Source organism: Xylaria bambusicola (assembly GCF_022495145.1).
Source record: "Xylaria bambusicola strain CBS 139988 unplaced genomic scaffold F5B22scaffold_58, whole genome shotgun sequence".
Taxonomy (NCBI): Eukaryota; Fungi; Ascomycota; class Sordariomycetes; order Xylariales; family Xylariaceae; genus Xylaria; species Xylaria bambusicola.
In genome coordinates, this window is record NW_025953611.1 from 150,885 (window position 1) to 170,527 (window position 19,643).

Sequence of the window (19,643 nt, forward strand, 5' to 3'; positions counted from 1 at the left end):
AGTCTATTGCCACGCCCATTAGAATTACGGCATATTTAACCCCACGTCGCTCCCTCCCCTGCCCATACAATGCATTATGAAATGAGGAAGATGCTATCGATGTTGTGTCTATGATGCTATGTTATATCATGGTATACCGCCGAATGCAATAACCCAAACGCCGTTCAATGACTGAATGCTGAACTCTAATTATGCTCTAGATCCTCGATTAAAAAACCCTTCTATGTGAGTTGGAGACACCCTTTCAAGGGTATCGTCTCGTACAACTTCGACTCCTTTTTCCGAGCCCTAGATCTTCACAATCTTCAGCCCGACCTGGACCGTTCGCGCCAACAAGACGAACACACCGGCCAGGAGGATGGCGATACCCGTGAAGAGCTTCAGACCGAGGTACTCGCCATGTTCGGCGGTAACAATGGCCCCGCCGATAGGAGAGCCGGTGAGAGCGCCGAGGGAGCTGATAAATAGTAACACGCCGCTCCGCGCGCCGATCTGGCGTATGTCGCTGATCTGCGCGATGACGGCGGGTGCTAGCGAGATGAAGGCACCGGAAGTGAACCCGTAGACAGCGCCGAATGCGAGTGTCGTGCCTGTCGTGTGACCTGGCACCCACAACGCAAGGGTGATGACTCCTGAGAGCGTGGCGATGATGATCATCATGTTGAAGCGACCCAAGCGATCGGCAAGGATGCCGGGGATGATACGTCCAGGAACACTGGCATATTCGTTAGCATACGTGGTGTAGGTTATATCATTTCAAGAGGTATTCTTACCTGACAGCATTCACAATGGGTAAGATGTATGGGATCAAGGATGGGCTGATGCCTTGCTGTTGGGCTTGAATATTCAGGTAGTTGAAGGGCAGGTATAAGCCCCAAAAGAAAAAGAAAGCGCCCACGACCACCAAGGCGAATCTGACTTCTTTAAACGGTGCAATAAGCTCGGCGAAATGGAAGGGTTTTGGTCGAGGCGGTAGGCGGGACTTGACAGTAAAGGAGGCGATGCCGCAGAATACGAGCACAATAAACCCGAGGATGCGCACCGTCCAGGGAAAGCCGATTTTAGGGATAAGGTGACTCATGAGAATAGGCAAAACAATGCCGCCGACTGACGATCCTGCTACGACAATACCCAGGGCCGCGGCGCGGTACCTAAAGAACCACGTGATGGTCGAGTTGCTGGCGCAGTTGAATACGCAAGCGGCTCCAATGCCGCTAACGATACCCTGAGTGAGAACGATCTGATAGTACTTTGTCGAAAGCGAGAGGAGCATCAGACCCAAGGAATAGATGACGGTGCCGATCGGTAAGAGCCAACGGGTTCCGTAGCTGTCGAATAGACGGCCCATGATCAGGTTGGATCCCGTGACGAGGAAAGCTTGCAGCGACGTGATCCACGTTATGTCTGAGGATGTGTAGTCAGACAGCGGGCCATTGACATAGTACTCGACGAAGACTCCTGAGCAGTTTACGAGGCCGAACGAACAGAACAAGATCAACGCCCCGCCAACAACTACTAACCACTATCGATATATCAAGTCAGTAACTTTGTGTTGAGATTACACGAAATTTTGTAATCAAACCACTAGGATCCAGTTCCCCAAAGGAATCTAAAAGCAACAATTGCGATTTTTAAAAACACTTACAGCCTCTAAACCACCATCTGGAAAGTCATCCGGGTTGAACCCGGGCACCGCGGCCGGCTGTGTTGATACCACCTCGGCGCCGCCCTTCTCTATGTCGATATTCGTGTTTTCCCGTGACGAAACCTGCTCTATCGAATTCTTTTCCATAATCGATGTCTCTTGTGACGCCTCGGCTGTACCGATCTCATTCTTTGCTGATATGTCGAAATTTTGGTCATAACGGGTCGTAGACGACCCTGAATCAGAGCCAGGCATTCTCGCTGCTTTGTAGCCGATATTTCTCTTGAAATCAGGTTCGCTTTGGGCGGATGAAACACAGAAGGGATGGTTCCTTGAGAGTAAATTCCGGGTAGGTATGTCGGCAGATATGTGTGTTTGTGTGTGTGGGCGTGTACTCCAATCAAGTGCTCAACTCTGTTACTCAAGCTTTAACTCGTGATTGACATATGTCGCTTCGTGCCTTGCAACACGTGGGAAAGGAATGCTTAAAGTTGTACGGATCTGCCCGTGTGTTGAACCAAGCAGGGGCCACGGAGTTTAGTTATATATACTAGAAAAAGTCTTCTCCACGGGTGGAATATTTAATTATAGCTAGTTAGCAAGGTTATCAACTACGTGTACGAGACACTTGCAAATCTACTCGGAGATCCTTGGCCCGACTCCGAGTTTATGTACGAGGCGAAGGTTAAGTGTTTTCTTCATTAGATACCACTACAAATACCAAGTCGCCCTTAACGCTTAAGCTGACGCGAGTGAGTCAACCAGGATTTAAAATGCACAGGCCTGGCAGCTCTGCCCATTCAATTACTGTATTCAGTAGATACAGGATTACCTATCGCACTATATCGCCATAATATGCGAACAATCCACCATCCCCCCATTGTGTGATAGGTTTGTCAATGGTCAATGGGGGTGTTATGCGAAGAAGCGAAAAGGCGAAAGGCCGAAATTTCTTGGCGTGCGCTAGGAACAACTAAATGTAGACGGAACAGAACGCGGGAAGAGAAAATAAGCTTCCTCGGCCGAGTTGACCCACTCAAAAGGCATCAAATCCGAGTTGGATCGCAAAATAAATCATTCAGAGTTGCCATATTTTATATTGACATCTGCTCGTCGATTTCTGAGCGTAGTGTATATTGTAGGACATATCGTACCTGATCAATTATTGATCAATGTAGTTCAAAATGCAGCGGAACCTCTGAAGTTGAATGTTTACAGACCGAATCATCAATGCAACAGGGATGGCACGTTCTGCTGGATGCATTTATAATCCTTGTGCGACCGGAGTTAAGTGGTGTGCTGCTTGAAGAAGCCGGCTGACGATTCATAAGCCTAAATTCTTCTGCGTGGCCTTACACAGTACAAGCTAAGCTTAGATAATCGTATTAAGATTAGTGATAGTGAGCCTGACTATAGTTTGCCTCTTTTTTTTTTTTTTTTTTTTTTTCTTTTTTTTTAACGAACGGGAAGGGAGATGGCAAGTGTGTTCTGGTATTCGATATCAGTGGTGACCATACTTGTGTATTCACGATGCCTAAACTTGGAATCATGGTCGTACTGAAAGATTTTGATTATATCGATATGTAAGGTTGGCAGACGACGGGATGCGACGCTGATGAGCCATAGCTTCGGGTCCACCCATGTCAGCAGTTGCATTATCTGATCCGTAGTCTGATCAAGGTGCAGGAGGTTAAGACCGAGATCGCCGGATAAGATCGGCCAACTTTTTGACGCATCACGGATTATTATTGAAGCATTACCCTAAATCTAACATAGCAGATGCCCGGGGTCAAGTCTAGGTTCCCCGTAAACCCATACGAAATTGCTGAGTTGGAGACGCCAAGTTGACGCTAACAATCTCGACAGTTGGGCTGAATCCCCTTTTAATACCTATCAAACTACTACCGAGAGTTACTTCAACTTAGCCACAAACAGGACTTAAATAGATGCATTTGCAAATCAGAAAATAGTGCGCAAGTATTGAAGACGCAGGTGTTAAGGGCGTAGGTGTTGAAGGTGAAGGCAGTTGGACATTGTTGTGAAGATGTTTCTTTTACAGCAGTATCCTGGTTTATGTGCGAGATACCCCCAACAAGCTAGTTTAGGCGCGCGTATCACCCCAGCATCTGCTATATGAGGTTTAGGGCGATACCTCAATAATGATCCGTGATGTGTCAAGAAGTCGGACAAGATCTTACAGCCGAGACTAGAGTACCGTAGGGCAGCCGCCACTCCCACAAAGCTCAAGGAAGCTCAGATGCCCCTGCATCAGGCGTTCCTCATCTGACATGAAAAGCATTGGTTCTAAATGATTACTATTGTCTCCAGTTCTTTTCTCGGCCTAAAACAGATATTCAACACCGAGCTTTATAATTCGAAGTGACTGTCAGCTGGCTGTACATCCAAGCTAGCTCTAGCCTCCCTCGCCACGGCGAGGTTAGTGCTGTGTCGTGGTGTGAGTATCGGTGCAGTGAAGCGCCCTCATAATTGAATGCATATGGAAGTAGAAAAACCGGGGTATGATTCCTCCAATTTGATACAAAAGGATGCTCCCATGGAACGCTTCTCTGTTATACACGTCTATAACTGATCTTTATTCATCGTACAAGTCGTGTTGCTGCGACAATTTTATCAACTAGGCTTTTAGGTTCTTCGTATCATCGAACTGAGCTTTTCCATCCTCTTTGCCACTGGAGATGCTAGTCTCTACATTCACAGCGTCTTTGATTTTGGTAGGTTCCTCGGTGACTTTTGCTTTCGTAGCCATATCTACGGCACCGGCGGGAGTGTCTGCGATCTCGTTGACCTCGGCATTTGTCAAGACATCGCTGACACGCGAAGCTCGACTGGACATGAGGATCGTCGTAGGACCACGGAATTGTAGAAACAGCCTATCGCCCCATATTGTGCGACGTGCAGTCGTCCGCATGCTGAAAAATACGCGGGCAAGGAATTTGTAGACTTCGGACTGTCGCATATTTTGGAAGAACTTTATTGTTTCAAACCATGCTGTGACTGCTGGAATCTGGAACCTGATGCTTGAGCTCTTAAATCGGAAAGGCAGGGGCGGTTGCTTGGTGATAGTATATGCTACGACATTGGCAGGGTGTGCCACAAACTCCTCGCCCTCGCCTAATGTGAGCTGATATATATGGCCCGATGCCGACAGCGCAGCGAGGCCGCGACCCGTCAACTCGGTAGAGCCCCAGTGGGCAAGAGGAAGCTGGCGTTGTATGCGGGGAGTTACGTAAAGGGAGTACCCAGTCCACGCAACCAAGGCTTTCCTCTGGGATATTATCCAGTCGGTAGTGCCGTCTAGTTGGAGCACTGAGAACGTAGAGGTCGGGGATTTCGAGGATATAAGAGCAGTGAGTGGTGAAGTGGAAGTTATTCGCTGGTATAGAAAAGGTACACCGGTGACAGCCCGTGTTAATGGGGAGAGTATCGATAGAGTTGATTGCGCCTGGCATCATAAGTTAGAAATGTGCAGCTGAAATGGTATGGATATGCTAGGCCACTGCTTTTCTGCGTTCTCACATTTTCTGCTTTTCCTGATACAGCAACCAGTGTACCGCGACGTGTGTAGAGTCTTTGGGAGGCGGAGAGCGTCACCGAGAGGAGTGAGTAGGGTGTACCTAGCACTTCGAAACGAGCGTCTGGATGTCGATTAGAATGTAGTTACAAGACAATTGGCGACCGCGAGGCAGCGTATATATGTAGAATTACCGGCAACATTGTTGGTAGCATCAGTGCGCAAGCCGAAGGCATCTCGATATGCGGCCGAGTTGGAATCAATTGTTGGAGCAGCGCTGATTTGAATGGCTCGACATTGGCGACAAACGTGGTTGCTTCTAGCGCCGAGTTGGCCCAGCTGGCCCTTTCTGGCCAGGGAAGAAGCAACACCGCGCATTGCAGTGGAAACTGGTCGCGATGCGGACGGACGGAAGCTTTCTTGTCAACGTGAAGCTTGTTGACGCAATCGCAGTTGATCCAAGCCCAAGCTTCGCTATCAACTCACTATCGGCAACTCGGATTATGTAAGCACAACCGACCAAGCTGTTTTAATTGCATATACTGCTCAATTAAATATTCTTGAACTAATGCTAGAGCCCTCTCATTCTAGGTATCACAACAAAGGTCACAATAAAGGTCGCCAGAGACACAGAATCTCTGTCCTTTGAGATGCCCGAAATAAAACAAGGTAAACAGAAAGTCATAAAAGCATGTATTTGACAAAGAATTCATATGAAATATCTTCCCCGAACTTTAATCATGTCGGAAAATGCTCCTAGGTGTTGCGTACCACTTATACACCTCACATCACCCGCAACCATACTACCACCACCATGAAAACCAATATCAAGCTAACTGTATATCTTACAACTGCCATCATGGGCGAAGCACTGGCTAAAAGACCGGGTACTATCAAACCGGCAGGCCTGGCTGGAATATATGATGCTACGTTCACCCGAGTCATTCTCGAGCGTAGCGAGATGCCCTCCGCGGATGCGGTTTATACAATGTGGCTCCAAGGCTAGAGAGCGATACACTAAATGCGTCGTACTGCGATTAACAAGAGACTGGATTTCAAGGCACGCCAATTCTCACGCTTGCTATGTTTTGTGTCTTTGGAACAGGCACCCACGTTCACGAGAGACGCTGTTGTGGTGTTGGAGTCTGGGAACGGATAGTTGCAATCAGTGTCTGGATTGGAAGTGATCTCAGTAGCACGGAGGGAGTTATATAACATGTTTATACTCCATTGATATATAATACTGCGACAATATTGCTGTGTGTTCTACTCAAGCTGCGAGTTTACCCGTGATTTCCCCCCTTCTCAGCTCGACAATTTTGATGCCTGGGTAGTTGCTTTGAATAAGAAACAGAACGATGACGAGGCAAACTACACACTGAATGACCTCTGTATTTATATTATATAATGTAAAATCCACTACGACGCTTATTATCTCGTATGCTATGGCGAACTCACGATACCTATTACCTATCCTTCATACTCAAAGACCTTGACCTCACCCAGCCCATCACCCACAGCACGAACTCGCGAACCAATCTCCAGGGGGCTTCCCTCGAACACGACAAACTCATCAACATCCTCAGCAGTTGCACTATCCTTCAGACCAAGTAACTTGTACACATTAGCGCCCGCAAGGTCCAAAGCCTGGCCCTCATCAAGCTTGCCCCCACCATTCTTATACACAATGCCAGCGAGCACGCCCAGATCCCGCACAATCCAGTCTTCCTCAAGGCCGATAGCAACAGTCACGCCAGCCTCGATGAGGTGATCCACGGCGGTGCCATTAGTCAGCGGTGCGCCCGTAAGCGCCCGACGCTGCTCCCACGAAGTCCGGTACGAGAACAACGGGCTGAGCACGACGCCGACATCCGCGGCGGCAAGTTCATCTGCAAGGATGAACGACTCCGCGCCGCCAATGATGACTAGTCTGATCGCGGTATCGCCGCCTGCAGAGGCGATGGCGTCGTCCACGGCGGCTTTGACTTTGAGCACGGCGGCAATGGTATCCGCGCTGTGCGCCGTCACGGCGAGCGGCAGCGCTCCCTCGACAACTTTCTTTAGGAACGCGCTCTCGGAGAACGCGTCCGCAGTTGCGTTGGCCGCGACGGCCTCGAGGAGCTTCCGCCGAAGCGAGCCGACAGCGTTAGAGATGGACGTGCTGCCGCTCTTGGCGCTGACAGAAAGCGTGTAGTGCACGGCGGCATCGTCGATGAAGACGGCGCCTTTCGCGAGAGCGTGTTTGGCGCCTGTGCGGAAGCCGACGGAGGTTCCTTGGTGCGTTGCGGCGCCGGAGTATGTGGGGGAGGAGATGGCGCGGGTGACGCCGTATTTGTGCGCGAAATGCAACTTCTTGGTGTCGAGCGCGAGCCCGTCGACGCCGCGGCTGAATACCTCGGGGCTGCCGCCGTTGTCGGTGACGGACTCCGCGTCGATTGCGTTTAAGCCGATTAGAGACCCGAATGCGGTGAATGGCTTCGTGATGTACCCGTTCTCAAGACTGATTGTCGCGGCACCGCGGTTTTGGGCAGTCTGGAGTTCACTGGTGCATGGTCCGAGGCAGGTAACCTTCCCATCGGAGACAATAGCTGTGAGGCTCTGTGTTCGATCTTTTTTGCCTGCAGATAATTGGGGTATGAATGATTTCGTAATACCAGTGATGATCAAGTTGGAGGTTGATTGTGGCTCATCTTTTGTGATTTGGATATCTTTGGGGATATCGAATTTTGTCTCGAATGGCTTGACGAGTTCAATTGGATTCTCATATTGTGCAGTTCCGTCAATCCAGACTTGGACAGGTGTCGCACCCGCACTGAGAGGATCGCTATCCCAGACGACAATGTCGGCATCAAACCCAGGCTTGACCTTACCCAGGCGCTTTCCAAGCCCCAATCTTTCCGCTGGGGCTGTTGTCACGGAAGCCAGAGCAGCGTGGTATGGCAACCCGTATCCGAAAGCCTTGGCGGCTTCGAATAAGACATGTTGGGCGTTGAGCACCGGATTGTCGCTTACATAGATGGGCGTTAATCCATTTTCGTACAGGATCTTCCCAGCATACTCAGAGCCAATGTATGCCTCGGCCTTATACCACATGTTATCAGCGAAGAGGGCAGATGCAGGCGGCGAATCACCCCAGGCACGCTTGAGAATCTCAGGCACGAGATATGTCTGGTGCGCATGGTGGAAAGCTCTGACAGCAAACTTGAACTCGTTCGTGTGATCCACGAAGGCTTCAAGATCGGGGATAGTATAGCAGTGGGTGTTAACGTGGACCTGCCCACGCAATACGGCACCCAGGGTTTCCCACTCGATCTCTTGAGGTAAGTAGCTGTCCACATTCTCGATGCCCACGGCCTCAGCGTACGCGCACCAGTCGTCTTGGGACCTAACATATTTGGCGGCTTGCTCAAATGCATGGCGGAATTCCCATGACTCTCCTAAGCGGCTAAAGGGACCAGCTTCGCCAGCTCTCCCATATACCCTCTTGGCATTCTCACCACAGGCCATCTTAATGTATCGCCAGTTGCGGTCAGGGTCTGCCAGCATGTCTGCGGCGGAGGTCTCATTTCGTCCATCCGGCTTACCAATGGCATGCTTGATAACAAAAGCTTCTCCGCCAATGTTATTGCCCGATCCAGGCAGCACCAGACTAGTTGTGACGCCGCCAGACTTGATAACCTCGAGCTGGTGGTCATTAGGACTCAAACCGTCGATGGAGCGCACATAGGGCGTAATATTATCGCTCAGTTCGTTCGTGTCGTCGTTTCCAGAAAGCTCCGGGAGACTATCTACGCCCGAGTGACTATGCATATCGATGATACCACTGGTTAAGCGCCTACCCTTGGCGTCCCAGACAAGAGTGTCCGATGACAACGTGCTAAGGTCGATGTGTTGTTCGACTTTCTTGATTAGACCGTGCTCGATGAACACATCCGAGCCATGGACCCAAGAATAGCCGATGCCGGCTCGGGATTGCTCATCGCTTGTGCCTTTTACAGGCTCTCCAACCCAAATAGTAGCATTTTTGATCAACGTGGCCTTGTGTCCGTTGATGTACCGAGCATTGCGATGACGGCCAGCACCAATCGGGTCTTTCGGCTTAGACTTGAGCTTCGCGCATACTTCTAAGTCATCCTGCAGCCTTTGAATAGATAGTTGAGAAGTATTTGATTTTGTAGCTGGCTGGATTTGCCTCCATTGCGCGTAGACGATGAAAGCGAGAAAGGCAAGGGCGACAACCCTCAAGCCTCTCGATCGCCGCATTGCGCGATGACGCCTTGGCCATCCGGCTGGGGCGACAGCACTATAAGGCGGCAATTCACTTTTCTCGCGCTCCATGGTGTCTTCTGCCCCGGTGTATACCTATGGTCTAGCTAGAGCAGAGGAGGGTTAAGGTGAGCAGCATGTCCTGTTATATGCGGCGGAGACGTGAGGCGTTACATAGGTAGCCGTACAACCGTGCCAGCCACTCACTACTTACACGCGTATACTGTGTTTATCATGGCCTAACTGCTTTTAGACGCTTCGAATCAGTCTATTGGACGACTGGGGACAACCGGAGACGACAGGGTGTGGCGATGCGACCGAGGTGAGCAAAGCCCCAGATTGCACCATCCCGACTCCGCATTGGTGGGGTAACAGTGTGGTGGGGGAGATTGGCTGGTGACGGCCTTGGTGGAACCATTACAGGGTAACATGAGCGCCCCTTTGCATGATCGACTTGCGCAACGAGTCACCAGGGCAGTTCAATACCACCTTGATCCCAAGGTGACCAGGCATAACTACATCACCTTGAGAGTCATAAGAACCCATGACGACTCCAAATCGCGTGGTCAAGACTTATAATGCTACCATTTCTAAGAACATATGATGACTATGCATAGGAAATATTAATGAATATCGGGCTGCCAGCCATCTAATTGTCTTGCTCATAGTAACAAGCGGCTGCGTGTATGCGAACTTCCACACAAATGAGTCATAAGAGCAATGAAGTTCTAGACCAGGCTACCATCCAGTTATCTGTTAGTACTCGGGTAGAGATTGTAGGCCTAGAAGCTCGGCTTGGAAGATTTGGTAACTAGGTACCTAGGTATGTAGGTCAGCAGTCGAAAGAATATCTAATAGGTGGTTTTGGATTGGATTGAAGGACACTCCACACACAACCTTGCATAATGCTCATATATATATCAGACACCATGAACAATCATTTGGCCAAATATTAGATCGTGACATTGCGTTGACCTGGCTTGCGCCTTCACACTATCATAGCTAATTATTAAGTACTTGAACTATCTCCCTCAGTTCCAAGGTCTTCCAGAATACAAGAACAAGAATGGCATCTCAAAACAACTTTTAAACAGACGCTGAGCCACCTTCACCTAATTAACTAGTCATCCAGGGTATATCCATTCAGTTTGGAAAAGTGTATCAACCGCATACAGAGAAGAATGGTTCCAAATAAAACAAGCCCGTACAATATCACGTTTCTCCAAAATTGTCTTAACATCGTGTATTGCAGTTGATTCACCCAGAAGTGGAAAGCCTCTGTATCATTGGCTCGTGGGAAAGGTAATTCAACCCACGCGTTCGAGGTTTGGTATCTCGGTACACAGACTCCGAGATGCTTGCAAAGAGGCGACCAACCATCTTGCACCTTGTAATCGATACAACGCCCCGGCGCTATTTTGGATCTGCAATCCGCATAGTACCTGTGGAAGTATTTCAGACACTCTTCCTTATCGTACGAGCCGAGCCCGACCCCTGACCGTGATAAGAGATTTCCCATGCGGATAATGGCAGACGCTTGCGTGGGCATGCATGGGCGAAGGGCCCATTCCAGAACTTCTAGAGACTCTCGGCGCTTTATCATTTCCTGTACAGTTTGAGCGAAGGAGTTGTACCACTTCTCGCTGTCTCGGCCGAGAATGACGACTTTTGCGTCGGGGTATGCTTCGGCGAGCTCGACAGAAAAGTAACAACCCGGTGCATCAACTACCGCCTTTTGACATCAGATTGATTGAAAATGCCAGAGAGTAGAACAACTACTGACCTGATAATCTCGAAACAAGCTGTCCCAAACTGAACGAGAAATGTGTTTACCAGAAATCTTTGCCCTGATGACATAGTCCCAATACCTGTAATCTTCCGTATGATTGATAAACGTGCTCATGTGGTAAACATTGCGGTAACCCAATCTCTCTAAAGCCAGCTTTATGGCTGAATTTCCGGAACATTGTTTAGTCTCGTTTCGTTCAAACATCGAGGGATCTCTTACAAGTTGTTCCGGTTCGAGGAAGGCTACACACAACCACCTGGAGTCCAGCCGAGTATTCAGCCGAGCGTGGCATCGAGACAACTGTCTCGATCTTGGAGGACATGGTGTAGATGATGAAACGTTCTGCTGACCTGTAAATTGGACAGGTGTAAGCGATGATATGTATACGTGCGCTTTAATCATGAAGTGGCAGTCGTACTGCGACCTCGGATATCCCTTTGTCGAGTGAATGCTTCATTCTGGTATTACAATGAAGAGGATAGCTGCGTTCTTGTCTAGGTGTATTACATATTCATACTGTACGAGTAGAGTGTCTCGGGACACTCTGGACGAAGTGACGGTAACTCTCGGTATGTGACGGAATAATAGCGGCAATGATATCTCATCAATCTCCTCTGCCGTGGAACAAACTACGACTGTACTACTCGGCTTTGTGCTATTACCCTCCAATCGACCTCGACGTTGCCTTGTATCACATAAGAATACTCGAACCAGATTTTGTAAACAAGTGCAAGGCAAACGATACCCGTAGAGAGACAGAATTATGTTGAATATGAGCGCGGTAGGGAAATGATTTCTGTTGTGGAACAGCCCGAGACAGAACAGACGGACTCATTGAGCGTATATTAGAGATGATGCTGAAACTTGGCTCAGTCTCCTAGCCTTTTGCCTCAATAATATAACACACTCGAGAATATGCATGCTAGATACAGTCAGAATTACAAAACCAATGGTTTATGTATTCCTATGCACCGTAGGTCTTTAATGCCAGCTAAGCAATTCCTAGTTTAACTAAATTTCTCCTGAGGTGTGAACCGTGCTTCAGATCTATAATGTACGAAGGGCTGACAACAGTGCTTAGACACGAAACTATTATCATTAAATACTCTGTTGGGGCTTCTATGCTTGTAGCCGTAGGCAATCCGCATATTCGGCCGCACGCGCGTGTAACATGTAAGCAAAAACGGGCTGCTCGCTGAATGTTTCTATTCATTAAGTCTATTTCTGTGTGCTTGCTGTATCGTCGGCATAGACGCCTTTTTTTTCTCGCGGGCGGTAGCATATACAACAAGTATACTAGTGCTTCTCTGAAGTTAAATCTGAGCCTATATTGCAATGAAAAGGCTACGCAAAAGTCCTTGAATAAGCATTGACGATACTATGCTACCTTCAGACGTGGACCCATCTTTGTTCATCTCATGCACCGTAGCCCGAGGGATGACAAACACAATACATATCCCACCTCCACCAGCCCGTGAGCGCGATTTCTGGACACAGCAGATCTCAGGAGCGTACCAGCCCGTAACTTTCCGAAAGTGCAAACAAAGTACACCAACCGATGGCTACACAGATGCTCTGCGCGTATCAGAATTTTCCTCGTTCGTGTCACAGTAAAAAAGGGGAGATAGAAGGGGGATTTATATGTGAAGCGATGTTGCCAGTGAATCTCAATCCTATGCTCTGTACTGTGATCTAAAATGCCTCCAAATCGACATCACGTTTTGCTTTTCGGCGACCAGACCGATGATGTGACGAGTAGCATCATCAGTCTATACACAGCCAGCAAACAATCTGGACTTCTGGCTAGATTCCTACAAGATGCATCCGATCTTTGCCAGATCGAGTTCGGCAACCTGCAGCCTGATTTTAGGAACGAGACGCCACCTTTCGAGTCTCTTCTTGAGATGGCAGAGAATCATGGGAAGACGGACGGCTCACCTGTACTTGCGTCTTGTGCCGTGTCGTACTTCGCTCGATTGGGACAGCTCGTCCTGTAAGTGGATAACATCAGTCATATGCTGACACGGGATAAATGTTGACCTCAACGTAGTCGAGCAGAGCAAGATCCTACGATCCTCTTAGGCCCGCGTGTCCTCATTGGGTTGTGTATCAATCTCTTTCCGGCAGCATTAGCGGCCGCGGCCAGGAGTGCGACGGAGCTCACAAGGCTCTCATTGGAAGGTTTCCCTTCCTACTTCAGCTTGGCCGTAGCCAATCATACCCGAACAAAACAGATCGAGCAGACACACGGTGAATGGTCGTGTATGGTCTCGACACCGTCAGATCTCAATTTGCAGTCACTGTTGGACAAGTTCCACGAAGAACATGTAGGTTCTACCCGAATTTGCCAGTTGTTGCTATAATAGTAACAATCTAGGATATCCCCAATCACAAGAGAACTTGGATCGGGGTAGTCGGTCGCGGCTGGGTGACGGTGAGCGGGCCGCCTTCGATCCTGAAGTTGCTCATGGTAGGATGCCCAGAGTTCAAAGCTCTATCCCCAATGACGCTTCCCGTTGCCAGTGCCGTCCATGCACCACATCTCCCTTCGTTCGACTTCGAGTCGACCGCCAAGCCTTCGTATATATGGGATTTGCCGCTACAAGAGGGGGCTTGCATCATGGCTACCGATGATTGTGTCCCGTACTCGACGAAAACTCTCGGCGAAGTCGCACGACAGATTATACCCGCCATACTAAAAGCCCCCTTGATGGTTAAAGGGGCATTCGCAGCTACAGCTGAGTACCTAAAGACAGCCGGTGCCACCGCTGCTGTTTCTGTTCTTGGACCTTCAGCCCAGGCTAACTCCCTAGTTCGCACTCTCAACCATGCTGGGATTCAAGCCGATATACTTCCAGCTCCAGGCAATGTGCCCAATATACCAGGGAGGGCCAGGTATGGTGCGGTGGCCATCATCGGTATGTCAGCAAGACTGCCCAAGGCGAATAATCTCGAGGAGTTCTGGCAACTCCTGATGGAGGGACGAATTACTCATGAAAAGGTAAGCCGATACCCCTCGCACACACCATCACATTCTTGTCTCACACACAGATCTAGATTCCGCCTGATCGCTTTGCATTGGACGATTTTTATGATCCTACAGGCACTAGGAAGAACACAATGATGAACACAGACGGCTGCTTCCTTTCCGATCCCGGCGACTTCGATGCTCGACTATTCAACATGTCTCCAAGAGAAGCTATGCATGTGGACCCCACGCACCGTTTACTGCTGATGGCGAGCCTCGAGGCGCTTGAAAGGGCCGGATACAATCCCGGGGCGAATCACTCGTCACGGAATGAGAAGACGGCCGTTTACTTCGGTCAAAACGCTGACGTCTGGCGTGAAGTCAACGCAGAGCAAGGTATTGACATTTTCACCGCTCCTGGTATACTCCGGGTGTTCTCCCCAGGAAGAGTTAGTCATTATTTTGGCTTTCATGCAGGATCGTACAGGTATGTTAATTACTGATGTACTCAAAGGCGGGTAACACTAACGCACCCAGTGTTGACTCAGCTTGCTCGTCAAGCGCTACGGCTATTCAGCTCGCCTGTGACTCGCTCATGAACAGGAGCTGCAACTTAGCTCTCGCGGGAGGTGCGCAGATTGCGAGCAGTCCCTTTGAGTTTTCTGCCCTGGGAAAGTCCGGGTTCTTATCGCCATCCGGTGGGTGCAAGACATTCCGCGCAGATGCTGATGGGTACTGCCGCGGGGAAGGGGTAGGCGTGCTCGTGTTAAAGAGACATGAAGATGCACTGGCGGACAATGACAATATCGAAGCTGTCATCACGGGATGGGGCCGCAACCACTCTGCTGGGGCGTCGTCTATGACACATCCTCACACCAAAGCTCAGGAGGAATTAATTCGACGAGTTCTTCGTCAGGCGAATACGAAGCCTAGCGGGATTGGATACGTAGAATGTCACGGAACGGGCACAGTGGTAAGCAAGCTGCTTCAACCCAGAGTTCACGTATCTTACAGCTTGAATCCAGCTTGGAGATCTGGCTGAGATGACATCAATCACTCGCGTATTTGCCAAGCATTTCAAGCCTGCACCTATCCATGTTGGATCCCTAAGAGCAAATGTTGGCCACTCAGAGAGTGTAAGTAAACAATCATATACAGTAACATAGTATGTTAACTCTCCAAGATAGGCAGCTGGTGTTTCGTCGGTCATAAAGGCGGTCATGTTACTCAAGACAGGCGCTGTCCCTCCACAGGCTGGGATCACACCCGACACACAGCTACACCCGGGTTTTGCTGATTTAGACATGTCTTCCGTTTGCATCGACTCTCAGCCAAACATATTGGACATCACTAAGCAGAAGATACTAGTGAATAGTTTTGACGCTGCAGTAAGCTACAATGGCCTGTCCCCCTTGTAATAATCATTATCCTGACTGAGTGATTCACAGGGAGGGAACACTTGCTTGCTGATTGAGAAAGCACGTAAGCTAGTTGATAAAACACTTGGACGCGATTCTCGAACCTGTCACCTAGTTACTGTGTCCGCTCAGGCAAGCGAGTCGCTTCATGAGAACAAGAAAAATCTTCTAGAATACCTTGTCAATCATCCGGAGAGTAGACTATCGGATGTGGCATATTCGACGACAAGGCGCAAGATGTACCACCCCCTGAGATCTGCCTACGCCGTAGGATCAACACATGATTTGATCGAGCAAATAAGAAGAGATGTCTCTCACCACGATCAAAACGATTCTTTTATCACTGGGAAACCAAAAGTTATATTCCTATTCGATGGCCAGGGAGCATCTCTATTTGGTGTTGCTCGAGAGTTATACGAGACCCATCCAGCTTTCCGAAAATATTTAACTGGCCTTCAGGACATGTGTGAGCAACTATGCCCGGATATGCGCCGCACGATACTTAGCATTCTTATTGCTCAACATGCAGACACCAATGGTTCCTTTGTTACTGAAGAGCACCTAGCCATTGTGTGTGTCCAGCTCGCTTTGGCAGACTTATGGCGATCGTGGGGTATGCAACCAGATTTGGTTCTAGGACATAGCATCGGCGAATACGCTGCGCTATCGGTAGCAGGCATACTGTCCGTAGCCGATACTCTGTGGTTGGTTTCGAAACGTGGAAGATTATTTGAAAAGACTTACACGGCTAGTGAATATGGTATGCTCAGCTTGTCTGCGACGGCCGACGATATTCTAGCACTATTGCAGGAGAAAGGACTACGCGATACCTGCGATATTGCATGCTTCAACAGTGATACCTCTCATGTCGTCGGAGGCCTGACTACAGAGTTATGCAAGCTCGAAGATGGCGCTAAATCAAAAGGCGTTGCTACAAAACTCCTAGAGATGCCTCACGCTTTTCACTGCAGTCACATGGAACGCATATGGGAACCACTTCAAAAAGTAGCAAGTAAGGTCTCTTTCTTTCCTCCCCGGATCCCGGTGGCCTCGACAGTGACGGGTAAGATCGTCACCCAAGAAAGCATCTTCAACGCCAACTATATTGCTCATCACGCCCGTCATCCTGTCAAATTCAGCCATGCCTTGAAGAGTATCGAGTTATTCCTGGAATCCGACAAGGCCTCGCCTGTATGGATTGATATTGGGCCAAGCTCGACCTGCCTGGCTTTGCTTCGCCAAACATTGGATGCCCACCCCTCCCATCTTTTATCTTCTTTGCGCAAGTCTGAAAGTAACTGGAAAACCCTCGCAACCTCCGTTGGAAAAGCGTATGCCTCCGGGTTGAAGGTGGACTGGGCAGAGTTTCACCGGCCATTTGTGCATTCGTTGAAGCTTCTTGATCTGCCAACTTACGCATTCAACCTTAAGACGTACTGGCAACCATATACAACGGCCACTGCATCTGCGGCTGGTATTGATATGAGTGGCCGAGGTCAACGGCCATACCAGTTCACACCCACGGCCACTATCCAGAAGATCCAACATCAAGAAATCAGCAGCGAGATGGTCGACGTGACATTCATCTCTTCTCTAAGCGATCCTCGACTGCGAGATGCTATTCGGAGTCACAGAATTGAAGGTAGCTGCATCTGCCCTACCAGCGTATACGTAGATATGGCTTTTACTGCCGCAGCTTACGTACACGAGATCGTTCGGACTGAGAAGAATAAATCCTTAGGCTCTCTCAAGGGGCTCAAGCTGCTAAAGCCGTTTGTTCTTAGTGAAGGCTCAGGAGAGCAAGTAATCGAAATACGAGTTGTTGCCGAGAAAGAGAATAATTGGGATGCCTCTGTCTCATTTAGTTCTGAGGATGGATCTCATGGCTCGTGTGACGTTCCTAGCAATACTAGCTGTATGGAACATGAATCTGAAGGGAATGAAGCAATAGCAAAGGCACTATCACGCAGCGCAAATCTCATCGATATGGAGGGCGACCTTCACACCCAAGTCGACCATCTACATCGCCGGATGTTCTACAAGCTATACGACACAGTTGTCACATATTCTGATCGCTACCAAGGGATCATGCAGGCCTGGAGCCCTGAAGTGCCTAAGGATTCTAAGATCCAGGAGATCGTGGCGGAGGTGAAGCTCACCGCAACACCTGATGGAGAGGTAGATGCGTTTACCTTGAGCCCGTATCACAACGACGCACTCGTACATGCTGCAGGTTTCATGTTGAATATCCAGGCATCAGATGATGGACCCGACACCCTCTATTTCTCAGTCGGCGCCAGCAGCATCACGATTCTCGCACAACTCAGCGACAACAAGACGTATCAGAGCTACTGCCGCACAGTCGAAGTCACGAAAGGAGAAATTCTAGCAAACGTCTACATCTTCGCTGAAAATAAACTTGTTGGGATTGTGACAGACCTCATGTTCCGCCGGATGAAAAGAGCTATTCTGAGAAATATGTTACATGCGGCACGTCGCGATGAATCACCACCTACGCCTGACCATGCACAAAAGCCAGCTCTACAACTCGATGTGGACGTACATGAGAGTCCAACACCGCGACCAACTAATGCGAAATGCAACATGGTAGATTCATTCATATCGACTCTCGTTGAAGAAGCTGGCGTCGACCCAGAAGACGTCAAGGATAACGTCTCGCTCTCGGAACTAGGCGTGGACTCTCTAATGGCGATGGCAATCATACAGAAATTGAAGATGAAGACGGGCTATGTACTGCCTATGACGACTTTCGCAGAGCTATATACTATACGAGACGTGCGCGAGAGACTGGGCACTCTTAATAACGAGTTAAACCCAACGAACAATACTACCGCTCAAACAACGACTGAAGAAAACCACAACGCGAGCTCCTCCCACAACCACACGCCACCCTCAAACCCAGAAACGCACACACCAGCCCTAAAAACCCTCTACAAAAGCAACGCAGTCCTCATCCAAGGCGAAGCAACCTCATCAGCGCACCCGCTCTTCCTAATCGCAGGCTCAACCGGCTCAGCCTCAATATACACGCATCTCCCCCCTCTCGCGTCTCACACGCCAATCTGGGCCCTCGAATCCCCCTTCTTGCACGACCCATCCCTCCACACCTTCACACCCTCCGATCTCGCGCCCATCTACATCGCCACAATGCAATCCATCCAGCCGCACGGGCCATATCTCGTAGGCGGATACTCCGCCGGCGCGGTGCACGCATACGAAGTCTCCCGCGCGCTCCTGGACGCAGGCGAGGACGTAGATAAATTGATCCTGGTGGATATGAAAGCGCATTGTCCAGGCGAGACCTGGTCGACGGCGCCGCGCACGGAGGACCTGGATGCCCTGCGTGACGCGCTCCTGAGAGATGGCGATACACGCGTCCATGCCCTCCTGCGTACCCCGCCCGATAAACTCGAGAACGAGAGATTGTTCGCGGGCCTGCGGTGCGTGTATGCCTGGCGGCCGGAGCCCATGGAGGCCGGCAGACGGCCGAGATACGGGACGGTTATGATCTGGGCAAGGCGCGGCGTGAGGCGGGAGCCGTGCGCGATGAATCCCCTGGCGGCGGAGAATAGGGATTACAAGGCGTGGTTTTGCGGAGACAGGGAGGCGTGGGGGGTGTACGGGGCGAATGGGTGGGATGTGCTCGTGGGGAATGTGCGCGCGAGCGTGGTTGAGGGGGATCATTGGAATATGCTGCGGATGCCTTGTGTAAGTGACCTGTGAATTGTGATATGAGTATCGCTTTGTGTATGAGAAATGGCTGACGAGAAGAGGAGTATAGGCTGCTGAAGTATCGGACGCGATTGATTGTGCTGTCACGGATTGTTTGGAGAATTAAATCGGATTGGATATCTCTTCAACTCTGATGAACTATCATGTTAACGGCATTTAAGGTAGATGAGGTCGTGAAAGAGGGTCTTGGTTGCTTTTTGAAACTTCGAAAGACATTGTGTTCCTCCCCGTAACGCGCGAGGGATAGTGAGATCTGCTATGAACGAGTACTA

The 19,643-nt window shown here is 49.6% G+C and overlaps 5 protein-coding genes across 5 annotated transcripts; 1 reads left to right on the forward strand and 4 right to left on the reverse strand.

Moving 5' to 3' along the window:
- Positions 1–71: 71 nt before the first annotated feature.
- Positions 72–2,115, reverse strand: F5B22DRAFT_660321 (monocarboxylate permease-like protein). Its single transcript, XM_047980268.1, has 3 exons — positions 1,646–2,115; positions 774–1,522; positions 72–715 (listed from the first exon to the last, which is right to left on the reverse strand). Exons 1-3 carry the CDS (start codon positions 1,898–1,900, stop codon positions 289–291), a joined length of 1,431 nt encoding a protein of 476 aa, XP_047826637.1. The 5' UTR covers positions 1,901–2,115; the 3' UTR covers positions 72–288.
- A 2,165-nt stretch (positions 2,116–4,280) lies between these two features.
- On the reverse strand, positions 4,281–5,555 carry F5B22DRAFT_639263 (mitochondrial biogenesis AIM24-domain-containing protein; the record flags this gene model as incomplete). Its single annotated transcript, XM_047977690.1, has 3 exons — positions 4,281–5,108; positions 5,183–5,301; positions 5,372–5,555. The coding sequence occupies 3 exons, from the start codon at positions 5,553–5,555 to the stop codon at positions 4,281–4,283; spliced, it is 1,131 nt and encodes a 376-aa protein (XP_047826638.1).
- Positions 5,556–7,668: 2,113 nt separating this feature from the next.
- Positions 7,669–9,726, reverse strand: F5B22DRAFT_624152 (uncharacterized protein; the record flags this gene model as incomplete). The annotated part of the gene is made up of 1 exon (XM_047976101.1): positions 7,669–9,726. A coding segment is annotated over exon 1 (1,799 nt), but the record flags the coding sequence as incomplete, so codon positions are not given.
- Positions 9,727–10,563: 837 nt separating this feature from the next.
- On the reverse strand, positions 10,564–11,554 carry F5B22DRAFT_650791 (uncharacterized protein; the record flags this gene model as incomplete). Its single annotated transcript, XM_047979366.1, has 3 exons — positions 10,564–11,175; positions 11,227–11,393; positions 11,452–11,554. The coding sequence occupies 3 exons, from the start codon at positions 11,552–11,554 to the stop codon at positions 10,564–10,566; spliced, it is 882 nt and encodes a 293-aa protein (XP_047826640.1).
- A 1,375-nt stretch (positions 11,555–12,929) lies between these two features.
- On the forward strand, positions 12,930–19,635 carry F5B22DRAFT_660324 (uncharacterized protein; the record flags this gene model as incomplete). The annotated part of the gene is made up of 9 exons (XM_047980269.1): positions 12,930–13,225; positions 13,283–13,559; positions 13,610–14,233; positions 14,290–14,687; positions 14,738–15,173; positions 15,226–15,336; positions 15,388–15,588; positions 15,649–15,738; positions 15,772–19,635. The coding sequence occupies 9 exons, from the start codon at positions 12,930–12,932 to the stop codon at positions 19,360–19,362; spliced, it is 6,024 nt and encodes a 2,007-aa protein (XP_047826641.1). The 3' UTR covers positions 19,363–19,635.
- Positions 19,636–19,643: the final 8 nt, after the last annotated feature.

Coding starts and splice junctions, on each gene's coding strand:
- F5B22DRAFT_660321 (XM_047980268.1), bottom strand. CDS start 1,900: ATGCCTGGCTCTGATTCAGGGTCGTCTACGACCCGTTATGACCAAAAT. Junction 1,523..1,645: donor CAGATGGTGGTTTAGAGGCT/GTAAGTGTTTTT, acceptor ATATATCGATAG/TGGTTAGTAGTTGTTGGCGG. Junction 716..773: donor CCCATTGTGAATGCTGTCAG/GTAAGAATACCT, acceptor CGAATATGCCAG/TGTTCCTGGACGTATCATCC.